This window comes from Fulmarus glacialis, unplaced genomic scaffold (genome assembly GCF_000690835.1).
Source record: "Fulmarus glacialis isolate BGI_N327 unplaced genomic scaffold, ASM69083v1 scaffold10876, whole genome shotgun sequence".
NCBI lineage: Eukaryota > Metazoa > Chordata > Aves > Procellariiformes > Procellariidae > Fulmarus > Fulmarus glacialis.
Genome location: NW_009216230.1, coordinates 13,846 through 31,007, shown reverse-complemented (window position 1 = coordinate 31,007; position 17,162 = coordinate 13,846). Strand labels below are relative to the sequence as shown.

At 38.8% G+C, this 17,162-nt stretch overlaps 1 protein-coding gene across 1 annotated transcript in view; it reads left to right on the top strand.

Annotated features, from left to right (window-relative positions):
* Nucleotides 1-2,694: 2,694 nt before the first annotated feature.
* LOC104077841 (utrophin-like) overlaps nucleotides 2,695-17,162 on the top strand; it is a gene marked incomplete at both ends in the record, with an annotated part of 21,673 nt that continues 7,205 nt past the window's right edge. The window contains 2 exons of the mRNA XM_009579231.1: nucleotides 2,695-2,896; nucleotides 12,196-12,281. Of these exons, the coding sequence (XP_009577526.1) occupies nucleotides 2,695-2,896; nucleotides 12,196-12,281 (288 nt within the window). The remainder of the gene's footprint in view (nucleotides 2,897-12,195; nucleotides 12,282-17,162) is intronic.

Sequence of the window (17,162 nt, the reverse complement as noted above, 5' to 3'; positions counted from 1 at the left end):
AGCTGCATGTCATTACTTGCTCCTGAGTCAGTCACTTCTGCTTGAACTGTGCTGAATGACGTGGTTTCTGTTTATAGTTTTCCTTTGGGAAGGTCTCCTCGCTGCAGAAAGGAAAGAAATGACCCTTGTGTCCATTTTTTGGCTAACAGCAGGATTGGTCGTTCAGCACATTTGAGCAGATGCAGAACGGTACTGCAAAAATGCACTAAAAGCTGTGTACAGTAGGCTTCATGCCAGCAATGACATGAGAATCTCAGGTTAGCTTTTCCCCATCTGCATAAACACAGTTTATTTAAAAACTTTCAGAAATGGAAATGTAATGAGAAAATAATCTCTCTTTACATCAGCCCAATCCAGGGGCACTGCTAGTGGGTAGACCGTACCACGGCAGGATAACTGCCTGTACCCAAAGTTCATGCTGAAGTAAGCAGGGTCAGAAGTAATTTCCTCTGGTTGTTCTCCATGAATGGTGTCATCCAAAAGTGTAAGTTTTGTTTAATTTGCATTAGTACTGCAGCAGAGTTTCTTTTTAGCATGAAAATACTGAAAGTACCTCTCCCGATTCCCTCTAGAGTCCTTTGGCAGAAATGTGAATGTAAGATCTTAATGCCAGCAGATCAAGACGTGAAGTTAGCAGGTGTACTCCAGCGTCTGTTGAATTGCCGTTTTCAGTGCAAGGATGGTTATACTAAGCCAAGCCCAAAGGCTACAACTTTCTGGCATTCCAAAGCAATCCAAGTTTTCACTGGCTTTAAAAAGGGCAGGGCTTGGGTGCTGTCAGTCTCTTTTAGGAAGCTGCTTATCTGCTTTTAGCCAACCACTAAGTACATTACAAAAACAGGTTGAAAAAAATACCAGACTGGTTGCAATAATTTTGAGGGGTTTTTTTTCCCCCCTGTAGGTCATGAAGGAAAAGCGTGGAAAGTGGCTATCTCTCCCAAGTGCAATATTTATGTGATTGGATAGCATGTTACAGTTTTGCACCTGCCTTCACCCCCCTCACTTCACCCCTCAAAAAACCAGTCTGTGTTGCATCGTGGTGTGGGTTTTTTTTGGTTTTGTTTTCTTTTTAAATATGCCGGTGAGCTTTTACCAGTGTATTACATATTTTGCAGCTACTGTAGAAGATTATGCTGCAGTGTACTGCCAAATACTTTGGCTACCTCAGGTCAAACTCGTTGCAGGGTGTTTTGCTGCAATTAGCAGTTTGCCTTTTTGGTAAACACATGGCTGGTTTTTGTTTGCAAGCCCAAGAGATGGGCTTTTAGAAAGAAAGAAAAAGAAAATAAAAAGCAAACAAACATAAAACTCCTGCGAGTCTGATGCTGTAAAGTTAGAACAGAATGTATAGATGTCAGTAAGGGAGAGAAAAAGTAAGGTCTGTGAGGTACTGTTTCTCATTTTAGTGATATTAGGAAGGATAGATTGAGGAAATGGGATTGGGAGTATAACGCTTTTTTGGCCTACAACCTTACCTTTTCGTAGATGCTCATTGAGTTCTTCACAGAATTGCTCATAGTGGTTAGTGTTGTCCTGCTCCTGCTTTTTTCTGCTGTACTTCTTTTCCAGCCCAAGCTAGACTTACCTGATTTGCACAGACTGCCCTTCTGGGGTCCTTATTTAATGTTACTGGTGCACAGCAATTTGCAACACATCTGAGATTGTCATGTTTCATTTCCTTTGAGAGGTGACATTTATAGTGTAAATGTGTTACTGGCTTTCCAGAAACAGCTCTGTATGAGCTCAGAATATACTTTTAACTTCATGTTGTATACACTGTAGCAAGCATACTGATACATTGCAACTATTTTTTTTGCTAAAGTCCTTGCTTCTGTCAAAAAATGTCACTGAGGATTATACCACCCTTTGACTTACATTATTCTTCCTTCTTTTACACCAAAGTAAGTTTCCTCTTTTCCACTTTGATTTGCAAAAGGAACTAGAAGAGCTTATTGACAGCTTTTTATTTTCACCATGCAAAACCCAGATTTTCACAATCTCAATCACGTTTCTATGGTTTTGGGGCCAAACCCCTTGTCACCTCAAGGGTGACACCCATAGCATCACCAGCTGCTTATAGAAAGCATGCTGTAATAAAGGAGATCAAAATATTTTTCATGAAAGCGTAGCATTTTGTGTTCCAGAAAACTACAATAAATGATTTCCCTGTGTCCCTCCCTGCTTTCTTTTAAGCCTTAATTTAGCAACTGCTGTTCAGTTAATCAGGCCTCAGAAGATTCCTATTGCATTTAAGAGAACGTTGTTACCTAAGAATTTGCTTTGCTTCACATTTAATCAAAAGTGATAGTCATTTAATGGGTTTCTGCTTTATGCTAAATGCAAAGAATCCTCTAAGCCTAGTGGACTCCCAGTGTGTGTATACTCCCAGTATAATCTGAAGTTAGGATACTCTAATTACACAGGCTACTTCAGTGGCTTTTTAAATGTTCATCTGAGCTGTGCAGTGTCATTATGTTGTTCTTGTTGATTCTGGATTTTTTAATATATAGTACCAAAATGCTGTTGACTTCTCACGGAACAGTTTTTCACTATAGTGTTACTAAATGAAAGCTATTTCTTGGCTAATTGTCTGCAGTGTTTGCTACAATATGCATGTGAACAAGTATTGTGAATGCTATGCTCAGGCATCTATATTCACGCCTTTTTTCTTTTTTTTTAATCATCTGTTGTTAGTGGACCTGTTGGACCTGAACACAACAAGTGAAGTTTTCAAACAGCACAAGTTGAGTCAAAACGACCAGCTGATTGGTGTCCAGGATGTGATCAGCTGTCTCACTACTATCTACAGTGACCTCGAAGAGAAACACAAAGATATGGTGAATGTTCCTCTTTGTGTGGACATGTGTCTTAACTGGCTACTCAATGTGTATGATAGGTAAGTAACAAGTCTTTATTCACAGTGTGTATCCCAGGAATTTAATGTAGTATTAACAAACTATAAACTATGGAGACAGAATTGGTAATTTTTGCACATATAACTTATCAAAAACGCTAGACTTAAGGACTGTTGTATATTTTTTCTGAGTTACTTTCTTGAGGAAGTGTCCGTGATGATAGAAAAATGATAAAGCCTTAAGAAGTTCTTTAATAAAAAGTTGTATCTTTTGACATTTTTGACTCAGTGATTAAAGTGCAGTTGCTTGCAATGAGACGTTTCTTATGCTGTCATGCTGATACACTGAACTAACATTACACTGCTTTTATACTACTACCAAAGAAACATTGAAAGGATTTCAAGAAATGTATATGTGAGTAGAGAACTGGATATGTTGCTTTAGCTGTGTTCATACTGTAAATATTCCAAATTGCCCAGATTGCTTGCCATTCGTACCAGATCCTATTTCTGCCACAGGTGGGGACAGTTTTGTTATTTATTTTACACTTAGTTACTTGCATGACATAATCCTGGCCGAGCTCCCTGTCCTGAGTCCTCTGTCAAGCGGTGGTGCTTCTGATCTCAGTGTCTGCTTCTGGAGGGTCAGTGGTGTCCTGGTCCTGGCTCACTTCCAGCAGCTCCTAACTTGTACTAATTCTGAGTGCTGGTGCTATGTGATCCACCTGCCCTGGTCCTGGCAGCAAAGCTGTATTTCCCTGGTGGATTGTGAGTTTGCCTCAAGAATGTTTCAGGATGCTTACAGTGAGAACTTGTGGGTTTATTTAAATGCACATCCGTTATTTCCAGAGACAACACTGAGTCTCGGAGGACATGAAAAAGTCCACTCCAGCAGCCCGTTGTGGTTTTGGCCAGTCCTTTCTGAGCCCCCAGACACTTCTTTCTTCTGTTGAATGTTGAACTCTGACCTCTCTGCCCTGCCCTGCTCTATTTCAAGAAATGTATATGTGCCCAGCTCTATTTCAAGAGTGTGTCCAGAGAAGGGCAACGAAGCTGGTGAAGGGCCTGGAGCACAAGGCTTATGAGGAGCGGCTGAGGGAACTGGGGTTGTTTAGCCTGGAGAAGAGGAGGCTGAGTGGGGAGACCTCATCGCGCTCTGCAACTACCTGAAAGGAGGTTGTAGCGAGGTGGGGGTTGGTCTCTTCTCCCAAGTAACCAGCGATAGGACAAGAATAAATGGCCTCAAGTTGCGCCAAGGGAGGTTTAGACTGGACATTAGGAAAAACTTCTTTACTGAAAGAGTGGTCAGGCCTTGGAACAGGCTGCCCAGGGAAGTGGTGGAGTCACCATCCCTGGAAGTATTTAAAAGACGTGTAGATGAGGCGCTTAGGGACATGGTTTAGTGGGCATGGTTGTGTTGGGTTGACGGTTGGACTGGATGATCTTAGAGGTCTTTTCCAACCTTAATGATTCTATGGTTCTATGATTTCAGCCTGCATGACCTACAGTCAGTATGTTTTTATTTTGAGTCATGAGTTTGTTGCTCATTTTTCTTAGTGGTGTTCACTATTCTCATCTCCCTTCTGTAGTAAAAACTGGCAAAAGACATGGTTTCCATCAGCTCCTCCATTCCCTATAATGTATCTCCTTACATTGCTTGAGCAAAGGCATTTCAGGACTCTTCTGGAGCTGAGTAAACAGTAGTGCAATACATGGGATGCTCCCTTCAGTGTGTCTGAATATATGCTTTAGTTCAGAGTTATACACAGAACTATAAATCAGAATTTCTAAGCTGCATGATGTTGGTTACCAAACTTCTTTCCTTTCTTCCCATTTGAAGATGGAAAGAGCAAAAGTATTTCTTGAGTAATGAGAGAAATTCATATACCTGGCTTTGCAAAAGAGAGCTGTTACTTGTTGATGTATGCATTATCTTCACTATGTTCACTCACTTAATCAGTGCCAAATTCTAACAGTTCATAGCTTTTTGCTTTTTTTCCCCCAGAGGATTACATGTCAGTACTCCGATAGTTTGTGGATATTTTATTTTTATTTTAAATATTGTGGTAGGGGAGAGGGAAGGAGGGAACGGAGTACATATGACCGTTTATCATTTATGTGCTGACTACCTATTATGCTTTGGCATTCGAATATTGCTGTTTAATGTTGTCACATTTCTGTTAGTTGGACTTCTCATCATTAGTGCTGGAAGACTGGAGAGCCAATCGAATAATGACTGGGACTTCTTCCTGCAATTATTTTTATTTTGCAGAGCTCTGTATTGTGGGTGAATAAACACATCACTTGCAAATAGGGCAGTAGATCAAGTGGGTTGCTTGACTTAAATGTTATTGGTTATTTAGAGTGAGAGACTTAATAATGTCAGATAATTTTTTTGTATTAAGTGGTTGGGGTTTTTTCAGATTGATCACAAATCCATTATATTTTTTTCAGCTTACCTTTGCTTCCTAACTTCAGTTAGAAGTCAGTTGTTTAATCTGTTCATATTTAAAAGGCACATAGTAAGCAACAAACCTTTCTTTCAGTAACATTTCCTGTTGCTCCCATTTCTCCATGATTATTATGTTGAAAGCATTAGTGTAGATAATTCTTCAAGCTGGTGAAAGACTTTAATCTTCAGTCAAACTTTGAAAAATGGAGAATGAAGATTTTCTGAGATAAAATTACCTTTTACAGTATGTTTCCTTGCTCCCCTTTCAAATCCACTCCAGGAAAAAAAAAAAAAAGCTGAAAGAACAGGCACTAATTTTGAGCTGCCTTTTTTTTTTTCAATTGGCCTTTAGGAAAGAACTAATTTGTGTCTTGGCATTTCCATTGTTTACTGCATTGGTGTTATACATATACAATGTTTCAAATCATTAAACTGCCTACAAAAAGCATCTGTTAGTCGCATGCTATTAACCTGAGATTTAATTACTGATTCACAGATTGATGACAAACTGGGTAGTTCTTCAGACTTACCTACAGATGTCTTTGGCCCTTAAAAAAAACCAATTTATTTTTAGAAATAGTAGGCAAGTCTTTTGTGTTCTGGTATTTTCTGACACATCAGCAATGATTCATTCTTCAAGCTGAGTAGAGGATAGAAACATTAAATTTACTCGGTGACTTTTACTTCTTCAAGGACTCAAAGGTTGTTCCAGACAGCAACATCTGCCCTGTAGACATTGTCCAAAGTTGAAGTTCCTTGTTTTGGTTAGTCCAGAGATTTTTTCTTTTAATGAAATTATAAATAAACGCATTGCATTTTACAATGAGAGCTGTGAAAGAAATTGTTTACTCTATAAAATCATTTGGCCAGGCCTGTGTTTAAATCACCCAAAAGCAATAGCTGGTGGTAATTGTTCTGGACTATATACTATCAAATTTGGTAAAATCTCCAAAATTCATTTATATGAAATGGACTGGTAACTTTCAGTACTAATGGAATAACTCCATACCCCTTGAAATGAATTGTTTCAGATATTTTAAAGTCTGTCATACGTTATATAGAATACATGTACTAATTGTGGGCGATGACTCATTATTTCAATCAAAATTACCCATGTCCATAAAGAAACTTTTACATGCACTGTTCTTAAAGTCTTGCAATATTTATCTGACTTCTTGTATTTAAACTTTAAAATTTTCTTGATTTTTGTGGTGATAGGATACTTTTGATAATGCGTTCTTTTAAATTTAATTTCTTTGGTGTATTAGTCTAGGAAGGGTATCTATGGTATGGCACATATGCTAACCTTTTCCAAAATTACCCATGTCCATAAAGAAGCTTTTACATGCACTGTTTTTAAAGTCTTGCAATGTTTATCTGACTTCCTGTACTTAAACTTTAAAATTTTCTTGATTTTTGTGGTGATAATGCATTCTTTTAAATTTGATTTCTTTGGTGTATTAGTCTAGGAAGGGTATCTATGGTATGGCACATATGCTAACCTTTTCCATATGATCAAAGGTGTCATTCATGATCACTCTCTATGGCCCAGGCTTCCCCTGAAGAATTACAACTTTGTTATTTATTGTTGCACTTATACACCTGGCAAATTCTAACCCCAGATTGAGTTAATATCCCTGGCCTTACCCGCATGTTAAGTTCAGCAAAATCTGAACTTCTGAGGAATGAGAAGGATGCGAGACCTGCTCAGTCAGCCTTAACTTTATGCCCTGGTTTTGACAGTAGCTGATGGAAATTTTCTGCATGCACTCCAGTTGCATTCCAGCATGATAGCTGTCTTGATTCATAGAGGACTCTGCAGGAGCAGCTTGGCAGGCTGTGATAGCATTTTTCTCTGGGGAGGACATGGCCCTCTGTAGGGCAGGAAAATGAGCTCCATTGACTCCTTGATCAACTCCATGGTTGACCAAGGGGAGGCATCTGTGGGGACCTTCAGAGATCTACCAAGCTGCCTCCTGTTGCTGGGTTATGTAGATAACTGATAGCTGCTCTCCTTGGTAGTCCTTAATTGTAGTGTCAGCATTGACCAGGCTTGAGAGCTCTTTGACAGAAGTCAGAAATGAAGGGGGCTCATCTTACTTCTCCAGTCTTCCTTGCTAGTGCCTGAAGTTTTTATGCTGTTGCCCCCCACCCTCAGGGGACATAGAGTTCCTCTGGACTTGATATTGCTTATCTTGTTTTCTGTTGATTTGCCAGTCATCCTTATTGTGTATTCCTGTTTGCAATCTCTTGTATTTAACCTTGTCCTCTGTCTGGCAACTTTTTGTTGTCTGGCTAACTCCTGTGTGCAGCTGTGCCCATCACTGTTCGTCCCTTTGGCGTTCACAGGCTTAGGTAAAATGCTTATATATTATGTCTGGCAATGCCATCACGATGCCACAGAATACTTGCATACCATTGTTGGTAAAAATAGTTTTGTACACTTATATTCAACAATCTAATATTATTTATATCCTGATCAGTACATTTATAATTTACAGGTGTCACAGCCCTCTGTTTTGACTATGGTCTAAACTGTGTTTGCCTGTCAAAGGAGTTTTGGGTCCTAACTGTGTATTAGGATGTTACTTAGAGAAAAGAATAAAGTTTGCATATGACGGTTGCATGATTATGGAACATTTTTGGAAAGTTCATTGAACTCATTTTCCTGCAAAGACATACCTTCAGATAACTTGAACTCTGCTTTAATGTCTGTCATTGAATTTCCTAGGTGTTTGGGCAGAAAAAGAAATGTTAGTTTCAGGGTTTAGCATGCTGTTTTGCAGCTGAGATGTTCCTGTGGCCGAGTAGTGCTAAACTATATTATGTGATTCCCAAGTGCTCCACACAGCTTGTGCCCAATGTAGTGAGATTGGGATCGTAGTTGTTTCATTTGTTTGGAGGTCAGTTGTTATGGGATTGGCAAGGGAACTCATGAGGCGTGGCTCATGTCTACTGCCCCTGTTATCTGTGTTACCTGTTCTTCCCCCGCTCTCTTCTGCATCCTCTAGTTCCAGTATCTCCTGTAGTAAGATACAGGATAAAAGTATTCTCCCTTTCTCTTCTGATACTACAGCTTACCCTTTTTTTCCTCATTTGCTTATGTTATTGTACAGTAGCGACAGTCATCAGTTTTTATATAAAGTAGCTTTTTGATACTCTCCGCAGCTGTATTGGATCTCTGAAACAGCTGAATGGTTGCTCTCTGCTTGGATGGAGAGTCCAAACTATGCAAAAAAGTTGTATGTGCTCCAGTCCCAATCCAGCGTTTCTACCCGTGCAGCATGGTACCCTCCCATGCCCTTGACCAAATGATCTAGTTAGCTGATTCCCCACTGAACTAGTCCTCTCTGTAGTATATACTTTCAACACACTCTTCTACCATGCCTGGAAATGATGTGTACCTTTTTTTTTAAAGCCTATTTTGGCAGGTTTAAAAGCTGAAATTTTTGTGGGTTCTGTGCCACCTCCTGACTGGCAGTGGATGAAGGTGCAACAGGGGCATCATACCTGAGGCATATAGGCCAGAGCCTAACTGGCGCATATGTAGAGACAACAGAATCATCTACAAAACCAAGGATTTCTTCATTTCCTCCTTCACCTCACCTCTTTTTCCTCTTCCCTTCCCCACTAAAACATTCATTTGGGAGAAGGAGAAGAATGTCAGCATCAACTATGAGGGCAATGAATTCTTAGCCTTTGTATTGCCTGGGGAAAGAGGGCTCAGATATATCCAGAGGGACAAACGGACTTCAGTGAACAAGAAAAGCGCTTCTGACAAGCAGCTATAATGGTTTTGCCATTTTTCACTTGAAGATAGGTCAGAGGTCAATAATGTGCCATTTCTATACTACCTTTCACTGTTGTATTGACGGAGAATGGACAACTTTGCTCTAATAGAGGTATAATGGTTCAGACTTCCCTTCATCAGGATCAGAGCAAAAAACATCTGAGCTGCTTAAAGTGGTCTTATCAATTGATTTTGTAATGACAAGCATGCTTCTATCACTATAGTGAATCTGAATAGTGTGCTGGCACTTAATTCTAAATACTTGACATAAATTTTGTATGAATTCAGGCATCAAAAAGTTTCCTGAACCTTCTCACTGTAAGGTCTTGATTTTTAGATGTTTGTACACACAGCACAACTAGATGGGTGTGCTGCCATTCAGAGGCACCTTGACAGGCTGGAGAAAGGGGACAACAGGAATCTCACGAACTTCAATGAAGGGAAGTGCCAAGTCCCCCCCCTAAGGAGGAAGAACCCCATACACCAGTACAGGCTGGGGGACAACTGGCTGGAAGGCAGCTTTGCAGGAAAGGCCCTGGGGGTCCTGGTGGACACCAGGTTGAACATGAGCCAGCAACATGCGCTTGTGGCAAAGTGGGCCAATAGTCTCCCAGGCTGCATTAGGAAAAGCCTTCCCAGCAGGTCGAGGGAGGTAATCCTTCCCCTCTACTCAGTGCTGGTGAGACGCATCTGGAGTGCTGAGTCCAGTTCTGGGCTCCCCAGGACAAAAGAGACATGGACAAACTGGAGAAAGTCCAGTGAAGTACCATGAAAATGGTTAAAGACTTGTGGTATCTGATGTATCAGGAGAGGCTGAGAGAGCTGGGACTTTTCAACCTGGAGAAGAGAAATTTCAGGAGGATCTCATTAATGTGCATAAATACCCGATGGAAGCAGTAGAGAAGATGAAGCCAGGTTCTTCTCAGTGGTGCCCAGTGACAGGACAGGAGGCAGTGGGCACAAACTGAAACACAGGAAATTCTGCTTAAACATATAAGAAAAATATTTTTTTAATATGAGGGTGATTGAACAGTGGCACAGGTTGGTGAGAGAAGCTGTGCAGTCACCATCCTTGAAAATATTCAAAACCTGACTGGATATGATCCAGGAAAACCTGCTCTGCCTGACGGAGCAGGGGCATTGGTCTAGATGATCTCCAGAGGTCCCCCCCAACCTCAGTGGTTTTGTGACTCTCTAAGGTGGGCAAACTTAAACCACTGAATTGGAAGTGTCAGTGCTGCAAAGTCTGGAGGGGTGGGGTGGGAGGAGGTGTGGTTTTGTTGTGGGTTTTTTACTGTATACATAATTTCAGTGCTAATATTTAGCTGTTTCCAAGAAAAAGGCTAGGGGGAAATATGTTACTCTTTAGAAGAATGTAATATTGCAGGCTTTGTAATTCTTTTTATTATTTATTGAGAAAATGCTTTTTGTGTGAAGGAAGTTTTTCACAGTCCCTATACCAATCTGCTGAAATCTGGAGAAGTTTGAAGCCTCCACATGTGTGCCCTGACCTTATAGCTGCAAAGTCTTACTGAGTTTCTGCCTTTAATAAACAAATGCTGTAGTCAGTCAAAGTTAAATTGATTTTGAGTTAAATCAAACCCAAATGAATGTTCAGCTTTGTTTTTCCATTGAATATAAAGTTAAAACACAGACAATGCTACATGGGAAAGAATGGGGAAAGAACTTATCAAGGTTGCAAAATGAGCCATTTACACGTTAAGGTACGCCAGAATGAGGTAGTGTCTGTGATTGAAAGAGGTAATTTGAAGTTAAGCTTGAATGTATAAAATAGGTGGCACTTTTATAACATTCTGGAAAATTGGGTCCTGATTTTCAAACTCGGCAGTAAAAGTAATGGGTGTTTTTGATTAATTTAGCAATAATTTCTCTGTACCTCTGTTCCAGCTTGTGGAATAGAGAAGATAATACTATCTAGTCTCACTAGATTAGGTGATGGTTGTGAAGACAAATGCATTAATATTTGTAAGGCGCTTAGCTAATTTACTGAGAGCCCAGGAGTAAATTAATAATTTTGTATTCAGCACAACATTTGTGAAGTAAATCAGACAGCAGACCATATGTTGAATGGATAGGACAGGAAGAGATATCTAATAACCACTCCAGAAGTAATTAAAGGATAGATCACTTCTGCATGACAGAAGGGACCAAAGTAATGTTTGAGGTGATATTAATTTTAGTAATATCTTACTTGCTGGTGAAGGGACCCAGCTAACCTTAAATGCAGGGGTTCGTGTATAATATATACAGTTTAACTACTATTCTCATGATTTTTTTTTCCATGTCTCATCTAAAGACAAATTGTGTCATCTTTTTTGGTCTTTGAAAGAAGAAGTTGTCAGATCTTTTAAGAATATGTTTCTGCCCTGGTCTTTTGAACTTTAAAATTGTCCTTTTCCATGTACCCTGGGTTTATTGCTTTAGTATGTTTTTGAACAGTGTTTGTCTTGCAGGTTTAAAATCACTTGCTTTGGTACCCACTTACCTGTTCTCAAGTTGCTTAAGGTTTGATGTGTGTTTTTTGGGGGGTTGGGCATTATTTTTTTTTCATGTTGGACAAGATGAGCCTGAAGTCATATTGCATAAAAAGAACAACAGCTCCACATCATTTAATTATTGCATGTGGTTGGCTGCTTATGTCCTGGTACACATGTATATCAGAGCATTTTAAATATAAAAAGAAAAAATGAAGTGAAAAAAATGAATGAATTACTATGATATGAAAACTTGGTTTTATTTTGCAGTCCTTGTGTTTCACACTGAGTAATAGGCTTTCCTGCTGTGTGCTCGTGTATTTTTTCTGTGTATATCACATTATTAAATCATGTTGAGAGCTTTACAGAGCTAAATGTCTGCCCTTTTGGAGTAATACGAACTGTTTTGACATGTAAACCACTTAAAGGCGAGCTGAGCTTTTGTAAGGGAAGCATTCTTAATGTGATTTGTAGTGTTAATTTGTTTTGAGATTGAAGTATATTTGAAGTAAAACTCACCAATGCCTTTGCTTTTTTGAATAGACTTGAGTTGGAATGAAATAAAATTAAACTGTATTAATTTGTCTTATCTTTATAATTTCAGTGGCCGAACTGGAAAAATTCGAGTGCAGTCCCTGAAAATTGGCTTGATGTCTCTCTCTAAGGGCCTTCTGGAAGAGAAGTACAGATGTAAGGAAGAATGTATTTTATAAAATGCTTACTTTATATAATTAAGTCATGTACAATAACAACATACATTGTAGCAAAATTTATAGTAAAACATTTCTCATGACTGCAGCAAGACAGTTTTCTTGTGAGTAAGTAAAAGTAGAATTGTTGTTTTCATTATCATCAGTGACAATGGAGAAAGTAGGATTTATATCCTGACTGGAAAGTATTGATGTCAATTACGCATTGTCATAATGCACAGTGTTGCGCTCCCCAAAAGCAAAGGAAAATGTAGTCACGTCGAAGCTAGAGAAGTATTCTATTTGACTGATTCTGTTCTCTTTTGTGTGTGTGTGTGTATGTTTTGTTTAGGGAAAAATCAAGCATGTCAATGTTGATTGGCATGGATTGATATGTCTGATAAAGCAAGGAAATACATCAAAATCCAGCAGTTGTATTTTGTGGTCTATGAGAGAGAGAATCTGAACTCTGAAAATAGTTTTCCAGTATATATGCTTCCTGCCAGAATTGTACAATGAAAGTTTAAATTACATTGGCTTAAGTAATCTCACAAGCTTGAGAAATATTGAGTAGTATAAAAATATTTTACAAAAATAATTGCAGGAGCAGAAGAGAATTGAGTAACTTTGTGGCAAAACCCCCTGACAAATACAGAACAAGAGATTAAGCACTATATAAGAGCATCCTAGGTGATGGACAGTTTTATATTAATGCACATCATCTTAAAATTGCTGTTCTTTGCAGTAGTTCCTTGACACAATTGGGAAACACATGTAAAATGTATAGAGACTGTATTTGCCGTGTACTATGGGAGCTCTGCAACAATTTCTGCTTTCCTTAGAAGCATTTGTAGGTAATCTTGTAATCTTGGTTATTAACATTGAGCAAAAGTACAGGTATCTTATACATTAGGGCATATTTTGGCATCTGAACTTGAGCCTGTACTAAGACTTTGGGTATTTTAGTTTCCTTACGTCATTTGACATGTCTGTGAATTAGTCCATAACTAAAAGAGCTTGGCAGACATATCTTTGTTCAGTAATGACAAATCAGGAGGTAATCTGCCATTTGGTGTGAAATAAAAAGCTTTCGTAAAGTGCAGGAGTTAGTTAGGCTGTGGATAACAGAATGATAACCCTACCAAAAAATGGTTTAAAAAAACCCAAAACGTGGGAATAAACTCACGTTAAATTGCTATCAGTAATGAATTAGTATACTTACAGTTATCGAATACAGGCATTGAAAAGCAGAATGAGGAAATGACTAGGTCAGATTAATTTTTGTGTTGTTTGTGTATAGCAGTAAAATAAGAATGGTACCTGATGGTGGCTGCAGATTTGCATAATCTGTGTTAACAGGGTGGGCTTTTTCCTGAAGATTGCTGTGAAAAATCCTAAAAAATTAGTACGGAAAAAGTCTCAGGTGACTTTTGTACCAAGTGATCATAACTTCAACCTGAAATACATCTGAAATTGAAATAGTTGCTCGGCTTCTCAAAGCAGAGAATTAATAGTCAGATAATGCATCCTTTTTTTGTTGTTGTTAACTACTGTTCTCATCAGTGGGCCAGGCTTTGATATATTTATTGTTCTTACAAACCATAAAATTGTCACAAAACAAAACTCTTCAGTCTGAAAGAAATTTTGCCGAAAGAGGAAGGAAGTGACGGTGTCAGGTACTGGTTGTTGGCCTGCGGTGGCTATGCAGTCAGCATTTTGGGGTCCTTTGGCACCAGCTGCGTCACAGACTGATCTTTAGTGCGAGCTCTCTTGCTTCTTTTGATTTTGTCACACCCAGCTAATCATCTACTGTTGAGAGAAATTTTGTCGTATCTGTTGAGCTTTCAGATCCTCAGGTGAAAAACATAATGGAGATGCTAGGTATTTTCAAGAAAATAAGTCACTTGGAAGGAAGAGCAGTACCCCCAAACATGGGTGTTTAATACAAATTACCTGCCTTCTGATTTTTGCCTTTCTCAGACCAGCTCCTGACATTTGCTTCTCCTTTTTTGCTTCTTCTTCTGTATTTCTTCTAAGTATTTCTGAAGCGTTGTCACTCCCAGGCTTCTCTGAGCATGGCCGTTGTCCTACAGTTGCAGTTGGAGCCCTTAGTAGAGCACAGACCATGCCTTAAGTATTGTAGTCTTAGAGAGGCAAACTCTTATCAGAGTAGTTAGTAGTAAAATAGGCAAGTTTCTTGTTTTAAAAGCTTTTGGATGAACCCTTCAATCTTTTGTAAAATGCTTCACCAGACTGTCTGCTCAAGTGTTTTCTACCTCAGCCTTCCCAGAGACCAGTCTTTTGGGGATTAACTTGAAGAAATGTAATTTCTGGGCTGGTGAGACATTGGGTTTATGAAATAATGTGGTAAACTGACAGGGGTTGATAATTTCAGTTTACCAGTATAATTGGCCTTCATCTTTCTCTCTTACCTTTTTGGGGAAATCAAGTTTTTGTTCTTTTTTCTTTCTTTACTGTGAAGCCTTTTTTTTTTTTTTTTGTTAACTGTACATTCATTTTCAGTATAGGTAGGATCTTTTCACTTGACATGTTTTTTAACTATGTTTTGCCAGAGAAATTTCTGTGATGATTTTTTTTTTTTTTTTTTAAATTTAATTAAGCTTCTTTTTAGGCTGCTAGACTTCAGGGTTGACATGAGAATGAACCTTTAATTAAAAAAAGTCCCAATTACTTTAGAAGAAACACTGAAGCCTCAATTAAAGAATGCTTATTCTTGAAAACATTTAAAGACATGCTTAACTTCAAGCACATGCCTGGATGCTCCTGTGAATAAAAATGGACCTGCAAATGTAATTGAGTTGCTGTGAGCTGGTTACATCTATGCTTGTAGGGCAAATAGTCCAGGGCCTTTTTTTGTTGGTGAGGCCAATGACCTGGTCTGGCTGTATCTGTGTTATGCTCTCCATTCTCCCCAAAATGGGGGCCACATGTAAGCTACCTATTAGAAACGATCCCTGACCTTACCTAACTCTCACATCATTCCTGGCTATTTTGGAGCTGAGAGTCAGTCAACTTAGATCAAAAGCATGACGGATACACTTTTAGCAGCTTAATGATACAGACGACAGTGTTCCAGTGCTTGGGCTTAGACGCTGAAGCGCTGCTCGGTTCGTGGGTATAGAAGTAGCCTTAAAAAATGGAAAAGGAAAAAAAAAAGGATGCACATGACAAAAGATAATAGTAGCTTAGTTCCAAAATACTCTGAGCACAATAAACAAAACACTGCTCCTTTTTACCACTAGTTGTTCATACATTATTACAGGACTTCTGAATACTGTGGAAAAATGGAACATTTTTAACCACTCAATTTTAGTGTCCCAGATGTTCTTGGAAAGTAAATTTCAATCATATCAGCGTTTGCAACAGTAAAAATTACAATTTGCATGTGTGATTATTCCAAGCAGGTTTTATGCCTGGTCATGTAATCAGGAGACAAAAGATGTTTCAGAGATATGGATTTCCTGAGGGACAACAGGAGTTTTATCTTCCCTCCTTTTTCTTCATTTTTAGAGGTTGAGAAAGCTCATAGCACTGTGTAATAACTGGGAGCACATTTGTGTGCATTTTGCTCTTACCTGGGCTCATTTTTGACACAGAAAGCCTAGACTTGCAGCAGAAGCAGAAGACACACATGGAGTTTTATTTACTATGTAGATTTGTAGGTTTTGGGTCATATCATTTAATGCATAAAAACTGTAGGATTTGAGGTGAAAAAGAAGGGCTACTTGAAAAATCTCAACTGTGAAGCAGTTCAGTTTTAAAGTGATGTACAACATCCTTGGAATGAGATATTTTTTTTTTTAATGTTATGTTTATGTTGTTAATTTTCAAACCATTTGGAACTAACATTGTGATACTTAAAAGAAAAGGGGGAGGGGGGAGAAAAAAGAATGTGCATCCTGTTTGTAACACTGCACATGAACAGATGATGGCACGTTTTCCATTTTGCATATTTTTAATTATATTTCAGTGTAACTATGGAGTCTTTATCACTAGATTCCTTGGAGCTGCTTGGATGGTTCAGGTTTGACAGGTTTGTGATTTGATGTCGTGGCAACTTCAGCAAAAGACATAAAATGTGTGTCGTGGACGTCATCCTACTATCTATCTTATTACCATCTTGGTAGGAATTGAATAAACTTTTCAACATTTTCAAGTATCCCTTTCTATACCAGCCAGTAAGTAAATTTTTTCAGATTGTCCAGCTAAGTTGCAGTTTGAGTCCCGCTGGCTGTCATCCTCAAAATATTAGTGTGAGGCTGAATTGAATTTAAGACTAACAGATTTTTTTTTTTCTTGTTTCTGTTTTTTTCCTATGGCTCAGATCTGAATACTCTTTTCTTTCGCTTCCCCAGTCATTCTTCTTGTCCTTTTAGTAGAGTCCCTTCTACAGTTTAGTCCTTATATCAATGTATTTTATGTATAAACTCATATAATATGTATGTACATATTAACAAACTCCATTTATAAGAGTTTGTGGCTTCTGACATTGCTGGTGGGTGATGTATGGCGTCCCTTTTCCCATGGGCGAGTATGGTGTCTGGGTGCACCCTGTCAGACCTAAAATGAGCTCTCCTCCCATATGTCTGACACTTGAGAGCTGCTGTCACCATGCCTCCTTTGCCAGGGAACAGCTTGTGGGTTACTTTAAGGAGGTAGGACAGATAGCAAGAACATTTTGACTTTCCATGCCTTTAGATGAGGAGCTTCTCCTCCTGTGTGTCACATCCATGAACTCCCTTGCTCTTGGACACTCATCGGTTATAGCACAGCTGCATGTGTTAAGTTTTATTTAAGTGGAGTGTTTTGTAGGAGTTTGAGCTCTTCAAAGATATTTGCTGATTTCCTACTTGGATCAACC